This window comes from Lissotriton vulgaris, chromosome 9, assembly GCF_964263255.1.
Source record: "Lissotriton vulgaris chromosome 9, aLisVul1.2, whole genome shotgun sequence".
NCBI lineage: Eukaryota > Metazoa > Chordata > Amphibia > Caudata > Salamandridae > Lissotriton > Lissotriton vulgaris.
Genome location: NC_141697.1, coordinates 129,470,257 through 129,484,786, shown reverse-complemented (window position 1 = coordinate 129,484,786; position 14,530 = coordinate 129,470,257). Strand labels below are relative to the sequence as shown.

Genomic DNA, 14,530 nt, shown 5'->3' with positions numbered 1-14,530 from the left:
GGAATACCATACACACACAAGCATATAAGGAAGGAAATCGGCTAATTCCTAACAATACCTCTTAAAAGGAGTGAATTGTGAAATAAAGTAAAGTAGGACTCATTTGCCCAGGATTTCCGAGAACTTTCAGGATTACAAATGCTGGTCCTATTAGTGCCGACTTCCTCCTCTTCTTCTTTTGTGGGCAGTCCTAGTCTAAGGAGAGCAGAGTCGAGGAGTACACATAGGGAGAAAGGAGGAACATAAATAAATAAATTACAAAGTGAAGAAAGTTGAATGTAATGGGTTGAAGCAATTGTTACCACTATACAGTGTTTGAATTTGTCCTTAACTCAGGTGTTATCTAAATGCTCTTTGTCTGGGCCTATGTAGGAACGTGAAGTGGGTGCCTGAGGACTTATTGTGAGGGATTAGCTACATTATTTTCCATACATGTCAAAGCATTTCCCTCAAGGGGTTACCTCTGTGTAAATAGATGTAGCAGGCTGGCACTATTGGAAGAAGGTTGCACACTGAAGGACAGCTTGGTTCTTTGAACATCCTTCTTGGTTTTTCTACCGCTGTCACTTTGCTGCTGATCATCTCAAATTTATCAGAAAGACCTGTGATTTGTATGTAGATTTCATTTTTCACCTTTAAGGGTCTAGTTTCCAGCTGTATCGGAGTTCCTTAACTCGTTCGTGTTCTATTCAGTATAAGTGATGACTGAATCAGGTCAATTTCCTACGTTTTGCAGGACAGTTGAGTACTACCTATTCCTGATATGCTGAATTTTCACCTCTTGTTGTCTGCAAATCCCCTTTCGACATATGGAAACCACTTGAGGCCATGTGTCTTCTTCTAACTTTCACATTTTCCATGACATGATAATAATGACAGTGATAACAAGCAGGAAGTCATCCAAGATGGAGGCTGCAGTCTCAGTAAGCTCATCTGGGCTAAGGCACAATGCATCCTATCTGAAGTGGGTGCACAACTAGCAAAGCTATCTGGTTGTATGGTAATCAGGAGTTTGTGTTTAACAGTCATGCAGTTTATTGAGATGCTGTATGTTCTAGAGTGAGTATGTGTAGAAGGCAGTCTACCTGGATTTCGCAACATGAAATCAAGCTTGAACAGATCGTGGTCTGAGAAGAAGTAAGAGACACAAAACAGAAGCAATGAAAAATATCCCATACTGTAAAGACATCATGGATTCTCAAGCAACAGTGGGTCGATAATCATGTAACACTGCTGAACTGAAAATTCATAGGGCATCAAGTAGGCAGCTGGTGAGTGCAAAACAAAGTAAAAGAAAAAGGAAGCACACGGAAGATGAGAAGGCAACTGGGCTTCCTTGAGTGATAATGTTCACACTGTGACCCTCGACATGTGACATCCTCTTCTACGAGGCAAGGTTTAAGACCTGGATCCCTCACTGCAGATATAATGCTGCTGTGGTTCACACAAGCCTCCTCTCCCTTGCAGCATCGCTGTGCGTCCCGTGGTCATCAGACAAGGGACCACGTACTCACAGAGAAGCTTGGTGAGCCGACAGGTAGTTCACTGGTTGGGTAACATATGTTCCAACCGATGAAACAGAGAAGTCAAGGTCATGCATATGGGAGTTCAGACAGTGAGATTGACCTCTGAGCACTATTCAGGCGTGTCCCAGCTTGTCACTCAACCCTGGCCTACAGAAGCAGAATCAGGAAACTCTCACTTGGCTTGCACCTTTCAGGCATACTGTATGCAGCAGAGAAGGATCAGCCAGGCCACAACCAAGTATCACCAAGGGCAAAGAACCAGCTGGTATGAACAGATAGCACAGCATATCCAGCCAGTTACAGAATCACTCATGTATTCAGAGATTGTGTAATATGGGAGGAATACAAACGTGAGAATTGTACAATAGAAGAAACAGTGGCTAGTTGATGTACATTCTCATTGGTCACCTGCATGGTCATGCCCCCTCATCCAATGCTGAAATTGAGTTGTATGTGTAACACTGAGTTTTTCATTCTAATCAAACAACCCCAGGATTGGGTTTTATGGGAGCCTTAGACACATGCTTGTCTCTGGCTCATAATAAATGTAAAACCCATAATTCTCCAGCGTTATGGTATAATGAGTCATTGAAGGCTGACAAGTCCAAATGTAAACGTCTGGAACGCCTCTGGAGGAAAGAATATTCTCCAGCTGATGGCCTGATCTACAGGAAGGAACTTAAGCTCTATCACAAAGCCTGCACTACAGCTAGAGCCAAGTACGTGGCGAAGACAATCTCTGAGGCCACAAATAAATCAAAAACATTGTTCAATCTAGTAAAAGAGTTAGCGGGCTCCAACACCACAGCCAAACCACTTCCTTTGAATAATGTTCAATGTGAAGAATTGGCGCGGTTCTTCACTAATAAGATTGAGACCATCTATCAGGACATCTTCAAACAGCACCAGGCACATGCCGTGAGGAATCCAGATCTTTGCCCTAGGGAGGAGGGCATCTCCCTCTCACCAGATCTGTCCTATGAGCCTCTTACATCCTGGCCTGGGATGAATGTAGAAGGCCTTCAAGATACCATCAGGGAAAGTGAAATCTGGCTCTCCAATCGATCCCCTCCCAATTTCTGTACTCAGACTCTTGGACACTCCACAACTTTCCATAATCTGCCAGACGTTGAATTTATCCCTCTCCACGGCAAAGGTCCCGTCCATGTGGAAACATGCCATGGTCTCACCACTGCTAAAGAAACCATTGGCTGATCCTAAAATTCTGGCCAATTTTTGTCCTATTTCCCTCCTACCTGCTTTCTCCAAAGTTTTGGAGAAACATGTCCATGGTCATCTTGCGCGGTATACGGAGGTGAATGACATACTTCACCCCTCCCAATCGGGTTTTCGCCCTGGCTTTTCGACAGAGACAACATTGCTTGGGGTGATGGAAAATCTTCGCCTTTTGGTAGATAGTGGAGATTCCGCTGCTCTGATTCTACTTGACCTCAGCGCAGCGTTCGACACCATCTCCCACAACATTCTGCTAAAATCTCTTTCTGTCATGGGCATCAGGCGCAAAGCATTGGATTGGATAGCATCATTTTTGACACTAAGGACATTTAAGATCACTTCCAACACCTCGTCCTCAAATGTCCATCTATCCCCCTAAGGAGTCCCTCAGGGCTCGGTTTTGAGTCCTTTGCTTTTCAATCTATATGTAACCCCCCTTGCCCAGATCCCCGAAGCGGCATGTCTAAACATGTTCACCTATGCGGACGACTCGCAGATTGTCTTCTCACTCTCTAATGGAGATCAGGACTCCTCCTCTCTCTTGCAGTTAGGCCTTAGTAAAATTGAAACATGGATGAGGGACAATCTGCTCAAACTGAATGGTGGCAAAACTGAGATTTTAATACTTGGTCCAAATCAGAATCTCTGGAGCCCAAGACACTGGCCCTCAGAAATGGGTTCTTTACCCGCCCCGTCGCACCAAGTACGCAATCTAGGCATTATCATCGATAATGGCCTAACTATGGAACCCCAAGTTACTAACTTAACATCAACTTGTTTCACCATCCTGAGGTGGCTCAGGAAAATCATTTGGATGTTGCCGGATGACACTCAGAAGTCTGTGGTCAACGCTCTAATCACCTCCCGTTTAGACTACCGAAATGTCCTCTACTTGGGGTCATCACAGGCTGTCATGAGACGCCTTCAACTTGTGCAAAATGCCGCTGCAAGATTACTTTGTAAGTGTCACAGAATGGAACGCATGTCTGGTCATCTTAAGGCACTCCATTGGCTAAGAATTGAAAATAGAGTCAAATTTAAGACGCTGAGTCTTATGCACAGAATCAAATAGGGCAATGCCCCTAGATACTTACAAGCCATCGTTCGCACCTACACACCTGCTTGCTGCCTGAGATCTTCATCTCAAGGCCTTTTTAGTGTGCCCAAAGTGCGTCGAGCTAGGATCGGGGGAATATCTTTCTCCCTATTGGGCCCCAAGCTTTGGAATTCTCTCCCTCTGAACTTACGCTTGGAAACTCGTTATATCCACTTTCGCAGAGCCATAAAAACATGGCTTTTTAACCAGTAACTTACTCCTGCCTCTCTTCTGAGTTTTATGTTCTGCTCAATGGCTTAGTGTCTTTCAGCGTCGGGAAACCCTTGTTGGGTAGCTGTCGCGCTTTAAAAGCCCAATAAATAAATAAATAAATGCTGGTAATAATAGGACAACACCTTATGCGACAATAACATGGGGGGAACCATCTTGCCCAACATGAAACACATACTGAAATATTGGCTAAAAGTGAATTGTGAAGCACAAATTAGGTTATTTCGGCTAATGCTAGCTTGGCTATAGAAACAGATGCTATGTTTAGACTGTGAAGAATGTCTGTCTCTGTGAAGGTCTAGTTAGGCCATGCTCACAAACAACACAGAATGAAAAGCATATGACTTAAGGCAAGAGGCAAGCAGTGGAAGACAAGCTATGTGTAAAGAATCAACTCAATTTGAGATAGTTGAGTTGAGAGTTCGGTCACATAATAGAAATACTGACGACAAAAGATATAATCAGAAATTGAGAAAAGGGTAGAACATTGCCACAGAAGTGATTAAAACTAGATGTTCTTATGTTCAAAATAACTTAGAAGAATTTAAAACGTGCAACATGAGTCACTGTTGCAGAAATTAAACTTTTATAAAAATTTTACCTTTGGTAACTATTAACTATTTTTGTGTTAGCCTCAAATTATTGGGGGTGGTTACAAACAGTACATTCATATAAAGGTTTCCTACATATCTCATATGTAACTCGTTGATTCTGGTGCTTAACACGTTTGAGCAATTAAATGTGTACACAGTACAAAATTAACCCAAATATATCTCCCAAACTGTGTGACGTTATTCTTGACCTTTGTAAGCACACGAAGCTTGAACCATGGTGGTAGTCCTTGATTATTGTTGTCCTCTCTTTCTTCCTTCTTGCACCAGGAGAAGAGGACGAGGATGAATCGGGGGAAGAGCGGCTGCCATCTTGTTTCGACTACGTCATGCACTTCTTAACAGTCTTCTGGAAAGTGCTGTTTGCCTGCGTCCCGCCTACAGAATACTGGAATGGCTGGGCTTGCTTCGTCGTTTCCATCATGATCATTGGCATCCTCACCGCCATCATAGGAGACCTCGCGTCTCACTTCGGCTGCACGATAGGGCTGAAGGATTCTGTGACTGCTGTCGTCTTTGTAGCATTTGGCACTTCAGTCCCAGGTGAGTGTAGAGAATGTGTGTTGTGACTGTTTTCAAATATCTCTAGCTTTCATTCAGAATTTAGACAATCACTTTACTTGGTGAGGCAGATGTTACGAACATTAAACTTCTTAAGGTTCTAAAAGTAATTTTGTAGAATAAGAGTTGTATATTTTTTAACACTTTTTACTGCAGGAATTCACAAAATAGGAAGAAAATAATTTCACCTATATTATGAAGTTTTAGCAGCTGTCTCACCAGGTTCTCCAGATCATCCAACCATTAAGAATCGTTTGACACTTTTTTTAAAGAAATTGTTATTGCATTTATTAATCTCCGGATTCACAGTAAGATCATGACAACAGGTATACATCACGTGAGCTATGACAATAGTACTTGTACATTCCGTTCAAAGTTAGGGCGTATTCTCAATAGCAACATGAGAATTGTGTGACACTTGCTGTGCTTAGCACGTTAAACCGTACTTGGACCAGGTTTTGCAAATTAAACTTAACATTAAGGTTGGTGCTAGGCCATGATAGCGCAGTTAACAATACCACAAAAAAGTTTTTGAACACTTTAGTGGGCACCCACCTACTGTGAATTGTAGAAATAAATATATACATTGCGCTTAAAGGAAGAAATGAACGAGATGGTGCATCTGATCTCTAGAAGCCAAACAATAAGGTATATGATGTATTTCTATGAATTCTAACAAATGCAGCAGTGTAAGAGGTAGGTGTGGTCACACAGCAAGGGTAACTCAGAGCACTACCAAATTCACTGCTGTTTTTGGGTCTCTCGCTGCCCCAGCAAAGCCTTGCGTATGTTATTTCCGCTGCCTTGTAAATATGGAGGAGGACACAGTGCCACTGGATCATTGCAAAAAGTGACACTCAGGTACAGAGGGACCTTTTAAATGAGGCCCTGGGTGTTGTCTCCCAATGCATTTGGGGACAATTCTAATTTTGTTTGTCCTGGACCCTTATGTTGGAAATGGCAGACCCATAATGAAGAGTGAAAATAAAAATAGTATTCTTTTCCTTTAAGAATTTCTTTATTGTCTGTGATTTGACAGCAAAAACACAAAATATATTTTCTTGAGGAAGGAAGGGGTGGGTGGGAAAAGAAGGAGTCTAACATTAAAAATGTATAAAGTAAGGGAAGGATAAATGGGAAACATGACAGCTATGAATCAGGGCATGCGCAGTAGACCCTTGCAACCAGCAATAACAGAAGCCTTTTAAAAACATTAGGACAAATACCTGCATTGCTGCCTTAATGGGTGTCCCATTGGCAGAGTCATCGGCAGCTGGAGCACAGTGCCCTTCACACTTTTCTACAAATCCTCTGATGATTGAGCAGGACCACCAGGTCTTAGATAAGAGTTCAAAACATCTCCAGGGTATTGGAACCCTTAAATCAGTGTTGGTTAACAGTGTTTATCTACTATAGGAAGAATGATGGTATTTGTGGTGAGCGCTTTCATTTCTGGGACTAATCTCAAAAACATAGGTGGTGTAAAGCATTAAAAATGTGGAGGTGGCGTTCAAAGTAATTGATGATCTTAGTAAAGCTCTTTTCTATACCTCTTACTGCCTAAGGTTCTCAGTTGCTTCTTAAGGACAAGTGGCAGGATTGCCATGAGGACATTTAACAAGTGGTCTTGTATTTATTAGAAAAATGTGGTTGGAGATGGCTGGAATTTACTGCACAAAGAAGGCATAAGCTGGCCTGGGGGAGTGGTTCTAGTTAGGCAATAGATGCACCAGCTACCGAAAAGAAATCCTCCTAACGTCTGACCAAATGTATGCTGTAGCGGTGGCTGGATGCTCCATGCTGAATTGAATCTGCAGCATGAATAAACTAACGTCAGTCTAGCCAGGTCCACCATGGAGAGAATGGTGAGGAGAACAAAGAGAAAATCAATTTGTTATAAAAATGTTAGTGATGTGCATTAGTATGAAAGATAACTAAACAATTCAATGGTCATGGTGCCACTGCAGCTAGTGGGGCATGACTGGTTTGCAGCCATTATACATTCGAAAATGAAATGTTTTGTTTATTCTCCATCACTGTTTGCCTTATTTTGAGCATAGACTAAATACATAAATTGTAATCCAAGTGTTTGGATGAGAAAGCAGCTAGCCCAAAATAAATAGATTCAGACCAGTTGGCTAAATGATAGACAAATTGACCAGACTTCCACTAGATTAGAGTATGCTCCTAATTAAAATTATTTGCATATTTCACAAATTTCATCATTGCCACCATTGCTCTGATAACGTTTCCCTGTACCTTTTCCTAAGCTTCCAAGACGAGTATGTCATCAACGGTGTCCCATTCTACATTTTGGCTCAGTTTTGAAACAGGCATGTTTTATGCAGACTGTTTCGTACTTGTTTTTACTTTTTGTATTTATAAGTCAGAAATATCAAACATATTCATCTTCTTGAAGAAAACAAGAGTAGACATTAATGTACATAAATCTAGTCTCATGTCTACAAAATGACAAGAGCATGTTGACTTGAACATTTTGCAATGAGTACTTCAGGCATTTGACAATAAGAGTAGATTTATAGAAAAATCAATACTAAGACATACAACTTAAAAGGGAACAACTTACCTTTTACTTGATGTTCCATTTTATTTTTTCTATGGTAGGAACATATCCTAAGGGTTAAAGTAGATGTCATCCTGATAGCCAAAAATACCATTGAGAATACTCATTATTTTCCAAACTCTCTGATATGATTGGTACTAGAATGAAACCGTATGGTGAACGTGCGCTCTACAATTTACTTTAACATAACATAACTTAGAATCCATAAGGCCCTGCAAACTGACCGCTGAGAGACATGCGAAGATCCAAGAAATACTAGAAAGAGTGTAGATTTATAGATCTAGCAGTATTGCTGGCCAAGCGCCTGATCTCTATGCCATAAAGGTAACCTCTATCCTCAAGGGTTGGAGGCTTGGAAGCAGAATTGAGGATATGGGTTGAAGCTGAAATAAAGAGGATTAGATTAGACAAGAAGACAGATGCCTCTGAAACGGTGCAGCCATAGGATGCTGTGCTAACAGCATTTCCCCATGAGCATCTTATGGTTCCGTGAAGTGCAAATGGTGGAACAAAGACTCCTCCAATCTATTGATATGTGTCATGGTGAAAAAGATCTATGTGGTAGCGAGCAGGACCAGTGCACAATCCCTTTGAACGGATGGATCTATGGATTTGCAATATATGCGATGCTGTCGATGATAATAGATCCCATTGTGAAGTTGAGCACAATAAGCACCTGGGAATGGCCAGCACCGTTCCAGCACAATGACCCAGATTCAAATATAAAAGGACAGGCTTCATGTGCGACAAGGGAATGTGTTATGAGGCAAGCCAGTCGTTGTTTTAGATATCTAAAGTTCACTTTGATGCAGTTGTTTTCTTTTTTCTGACCTGTTCTGCATTATAAAACTTTATTCATGGTGAATTGCTGCAGCCTTAAAAAGACTATATACTGGATATAAAATGTCAATCCTATATTAAAAGAAAGAAAATGATTCTTTTCAGAATTTTTTTTTTAAACATATGAAAAACGTAGGTTATTTTTTTCTGTTTCTATTTATTTTTTGTTCTATTCCACAAATCTACATTGCAGAGGATTTACACTTAGACAACAGAATATAACTTGGCGAATAGAAAATGTGTGGCGTACCAAAATTGCCGAATGGCATGCAGTAAAAATAAAGTAATTCTAATTAATTATCTGCAAACTTTAAATAATGTGATGAACGTTTGTTTAAATAATAACTGTATATGTTTAAGTCTGGGACAGTGACATATATGAAGTCTGTGGTGTCTTACATCGCTGCAAGATGGGTTTTCAGGATAAGTACATATGATAAATTTAACTTGTAACTAATATAAATGTATCATTTTTAAATAGGGTATGTTTTTTGGCACTGCAGGACCTACGTTGGAAACTGCTGGGTTACATAAATTATATCATGCTTTCGGGAAAACAGTCATATCAAATGTTATTTAAATTATGTACAGTGATATTCCTAATGCAACAATTTCAGTTGATGTTTAACAGGGTATTTATGCAAAGTTGTGCATCTTTATGAATGTTGTACCTCATAGTCAAAATATATAAGTAAATAAAGATCCTTACCAAGACTAACACATGCAAATGTAGTTGAATCAATAACAGAAATGATCTCTTGTCATTTGTCTCAAGTACCGTTAGGGCAGGCGAGACCTAACCGGTGAGGTTGCATTTACCAAAGCCCAATCGTATGCTAGTTTGTCGATACCTATAAAACTACTCATCAGAGATTTAGCTTTCCAGGATATTTAATTCATAACATCTTTTTTTCTCCCCATAGATACGTTTGCCAGCAAAGTTGCTGCCACTCAGGATGTGTATGCAGACGCCTCAATTGGCAATGTCACTGGAAGTAACGCAGTGAACGTGTTCCTAGGGATCGGACTTGCCTGGTCAGTGGCTGCGATCTACTGGGCCTATAAGGGCGAGGAGTTCCACGTATCCGCCGGGACGCTAGCCTTCTCAGTCACTCTTTTCACCATATTTGCATTCGTCTGCATCAGCGTCCTGCTCTACAGGAGGAGACCGCGATATGGTGGGGAGCTTGGCGGCCCCAGGGGCTGCCGGCTCGCCACGACTTTGCTCTTTGTGACCCTGTGGCTTCTCTACATCCTGTTCGCCTCCCTGGAGGCCTACTGCTACATCAAAGGCTTCTGAGGTGAGAGCATAGAGAAGGAGAGAGGTCGTTCCAAAGGTACCTCACTGGACTCCTGGACTCCTCCCCTCAAAGACTCTTCTTGCCGAAAATACATTGTTCGATCAGATTCAACGTGTCACGTGCAGAAGAACATTCGGGGAAATATAGAGGGCGCAACACATTTTTATAAAAAGCTGAAAAAAGAAAGCAAACGTCTTTACAGACCCTCACTAGGCCATTTACCAAAATAAAGCTGCAACAGTGCAGTTTGGGTGCAATTTGCAAGTCAGTCAGTCGCTTTCTTAACCATGGTGTATGTTTTTTGACAACCTACCCTATTGATAACAGAGAAAGCTTTTGACTGCCCTAAATGCTGGAACCCGGAGCATATTTTAAAACAAAGATACAAGAGCACCTCAATGCTCAGCAACGTAATCAGGCCATATTTTAAGAATATTTTATAAGTACAGTATGTGAATCTTTGCTTATTTTAATTATAACAACACACGCAGACACAATTTTTAAAAAACTAAAGGCTGACGCATGAAGCAATTTTCTCAAATTTTCCTCAGCAAAATGAACTTCTTAACTTCTTATATACAACATATTCTGTATATTTTGAATATGATATTTTATGCACATTGCAAAGGGTACACACTAAAACCTCTTGTGTTACAATGGAGGATGTAGGGGCAGGGGCTAGCTATTTTGTCACCCTATTTCTTTTACCTTCCCGCCAACGCTGGGCAAGTGAATAGCTGTAAAAACATGCTGTCACATTATCATTGTGGTACTTTTGGATGAGAGCCACTAAAGTTAGAGTCTTAAGCAGTTTTATTGAATTTAAGGATACTTTGCAAAGTGATTGGGTTAGTTCAAGTAGGCTCTTGATCCAACATCTCGCTCCATGGCTAAGTCTCTCCTTGCATTTAGAGCCATTCTGTCACACAGTGAGGTGGCAATGTGTCCCAATTACCTTCATCCACCAATCAAATTGTTTTGAATTGAAACATGTTATTGCACCAAATGAAATTGTGCGTTTGTTCTAAAGTGCACTGTGTCCACCATTTTGGCCGACGCACCTTACTTATGTCAGACATCTTTTCTACGCTGATCTCCATGTCCTGCCATTGAAAAGGTTGTTAATGTTCACATTGCCATGCTTTAGACAGTAAGCCAAAATGTCCTGAAATCAATTCAATTTAAAATTCCATGTGATTCTGCAAATACTATGGGATGTGTTTCCAGCTGACTTTACATCAGTGATCATAAACTGTAATATTGAACTGGGATTAATTCTTATCTATTTAAACATATATTTTATGATGATATATTTAGTTTGTTGCAAAACTTAAGTTCCACGTGAAAGTCTTTTCATTAAACAAGGCCATATATGAGAGCAACCAACTTGAGACAAAGGTTGAACATAGATAAAACAGAAAATGTTAAATATCTCTGCAAGTAAGCTGTATTATTTATCACAAAAGGCAGTAGGCGCTATCGAACTCTCGATGTACAGTATACAACGTATGTGGCTGTATCAAGATGTACAATACTGTACAGTGTATCACAAATGTGGCTGTTAACCTCTCTTCAGTATAACACGTGTCTCTCTCTTTCTCCAGGTGTGCACTGCATCACACGTGTGGTTGTCGGTCCCCCTTACGGGATTTACTCTGTATCACGTGTGGTTGTTTTTTCCCACTCTCTGGGTATGTTCAGTTTATCAGACGTGCGGCTGTATCTCTTTCTCTGGATGTAGTGTGTCACACGCGTGGCTGGTTTCCGCTATCCGGATGTATAGTGTGTATCACACATGTGACTCTTTCTGTCTGGCTGTAACACTGAGACATCTGTATCTCGCCCCGGATGTACAGTGAATGGTACAATCCTTGCATACTGCATTCTTTTCTCACTATTTCAGGGTTCAGGATGAGCAGACTGTACTGTTGATGTTGCCCTACTACAGGAAGGAAAGGAGGTCACAAATAAGAGCTGAAGTTCTTCGAAAGAGGATTTTTACAATCTGTGATGAAGGACAAGGAGAATAACAAATATAGTCTTCATTAAAATATAAATATATATATATATTTATTTTCTTACAAAGAGTCCCTCAGATGGAGAAAGAAGGTGAAGAAGCTTCTTGGTGATAAGATGTGCCTGTTTACGCCTGCCAAGAGTACTAGAAGTGCTCTTACCAAGTACCCTGCAGCTCGCGCTGCATCACCCTGCCTGTCTGCATCGAGCGGCTTCCCTATTAAAGTAGTTCTTCCTGTGTTCCTCACGACATGAACTTGCCTGTTTCTTGGCCATGGTCAACCGATCTAAGTTTCTATTGCATTGTTCTTATCTCTTGCTCCAAGCTTTTTTTGTTTTTTTTTACAATTTTATGTGTTTATTTTGCCAAAGTCATGTACCTGTTACGAATCTTCCCATTTTGTAGCTCCTCCAAAATTCGTACTTAAAGTTCGGGTGTAAGAACAAACGTTTGATGATGACCGTTATGGAAGCATCTCGAGTAACGTGGGGTCCTGTGTTAAAAAAGAATCAATGAATGTGGCGTCTGGACTAGCAGGATTGCTGCGGCTCTCAGTGGGAGGCTCACTTCACAAATCTCTTACCACTTTTCCTGTCACAGTGTTTAAATAAATAAAGTTTAATTTGTATTACAAAGTTACTCCATCCGTGATTGGAAGATGCTCATAGGTAAATGAACGTCGAATATCAATTTCATTGTACCACCCGAGGGGGTAAAATAGCTGAGATTTACCACTAACAGTAGAGAAAAGCCAATAGAAGGAATGTGACACAATAAGAGCGGTAGGACCACCCTCCACGGACCCGAGCCTCCTACAGAAAGGAAAATCAATTCTTTTTGAAGGGGAGAATGTCTAATTTTCAGCTTAAAATCTGCCCTGTCATTACATGGACAATGCATGCAATGTATAGGTTTAACTACATTGAGTATGGGAACATGACAAGGAAATCTAATGACTTATGTACTAGCTTGGAGTCTAATTCTGGTAGCCGAGAGCCAGCCTCAAACTCACAGGTGGCGATGATCCCCCTGACCATCTACACCTGTGAATTTCAGGCAGTCATCATGGATCCTACACCCTTCTCTGATGTAGGGCCTCTGATTCATGTATGCCTTTCATATTGATAAACATTGTAACTAGGTTTAAAGCCCTTTCCATATAAAATGGTAATAAAACAACTCTGCCCAAGCCTTAAGTTAAACTTCGAGTTTAATACTGCTAAATTGTGTATGAATTATCACACCGACGGTCTTATCCTGCCTGTTACTACTACTACAAAACATCACATGGGAACCAGCCACCTATGATGCACATAACTGTATATTTTCACTTTCCTAAAAGTGCCACATATAAGCGCTTTCTTCTGCTTGTGCCAAAGAGCAAGGCTGCATATTTTAGGTCTAAAAATTGACGGTGTTCATGTAAAGAATTGTGCAGAAGGACCATACATGGATGTCCAAAACACAAGTCAACCTTGCGATGAAAACGATGGTAGGCAGACACTCCAGCAAAGTGGTCTTTTCATTTAAGTTCTTTTTGCTCATTGATTAAATTAGGTCTTTTAATTTTTATTCCTTCCAGTGATGGGTCAAATTAGATTCTTTAAAGTTTTTTCCTTCTGCATATTGGTTTATTTATTTATTTTTTTCTTCTGCTGATTGGTACAGTTGGGCACTAAAATTTGTGGTAAAAGTATCTTGACTAAGCATTTAAGTGCAGTCAAGGAAGGACTGGAAAGAGGGCAGTGCAGAGAGAGGGATTGGGAAGTGGAATCATATATTTAATCCCCAGCTGCACTGATATTGTTGGGAGTGCATTTATTCTTATGTTTAATATAAATAAAAAAAGTATGATTTTTTTTTGATGGCCAGGGGATTTGCATGACATAAATGTAATTTGTATTGTTCTTTTAAATTTAAACTGATTATAGTTTTAATTGAATATTTTATTGCCATATAAGCTAGGTTCCTATTTACAAACTTGTTGACCTTCATTCTCATTTCCATTGCTTTTTTGCTTTTTGAGTAACTGAGCCGAAGCACTGTAAAAAAGGTCCTTTATTGTGCTGCTCCCTAATAAAGCCTGCTTTTATGTTTCTGTTGCATTCATGTCTCAAAACCATCACAGTTGAGTTTGTTTTCTGTTATGTCCATCATTGTCTTTACCATTTTTAGCTTTCTTGCGAAGTCACGTCACTCCAGACACTGTGGGGCATATTATCAAGGACCGGTGTTAAAATTATCGCTGTTTTATCGGCAGGAAACTGCTGATAAAACGGCGATAATGGGCTTGATAATACGCCCTTGTTAATTCCCATAGAAGCCCATGTTCTGATGTTAACAATGGCTTCTATGGGAATTAACCAGGGCGTATTATCAAGCCCATTATCACCGTTTTATCAGCAGTTTCCTGCCGATAAAAAGGCGATCATTTTAACACCGGTCCTTGATAATATTCCCCTGTGTTTTTTTGCAGTTGTATACAGTGATGATATATTTTCTGCCGTGTTATACAGTGTTTTCATTT

The 14,530-nt window shown here is 40.5% G+C and overlaps 1 protein-coding gene across 4 annotated transcripts in view; it reads left to right on the top strand.

The window, feature by feature from the left end:
- SLC8A3 (solute carrier family 8 member A3) overlaps nucleotides 1-14,108 on the top strand; it is a 482,177-nt gene extending 468,069 nt beyond the window's left edge. For all 4 annotated transcript variants that reach the window (XM_086937188.1, XM_086937186.1, XM_086937187.1 and 1 more), the window contains 2 exons: nucleotides 4,971-5,243; nucleotides 9,609-14,108. In XM_086937188.1, coding sequence (XP_086793314.1) covers nucleotides 4,971-5,243; nucleotides 9,609-9,985 — 650 coding nt within the window. In that variant the 3' untranslated portion in view covers nucleotides 9,986-14,108. The remainder of the gene's footprint in view (nucleotides 1-4,970; nucleotides 5,244-9,608) is intronic.
- The last annotated feature ends 422 nt before the right edge of the window (nucleotides 14,109-14,530 follow it).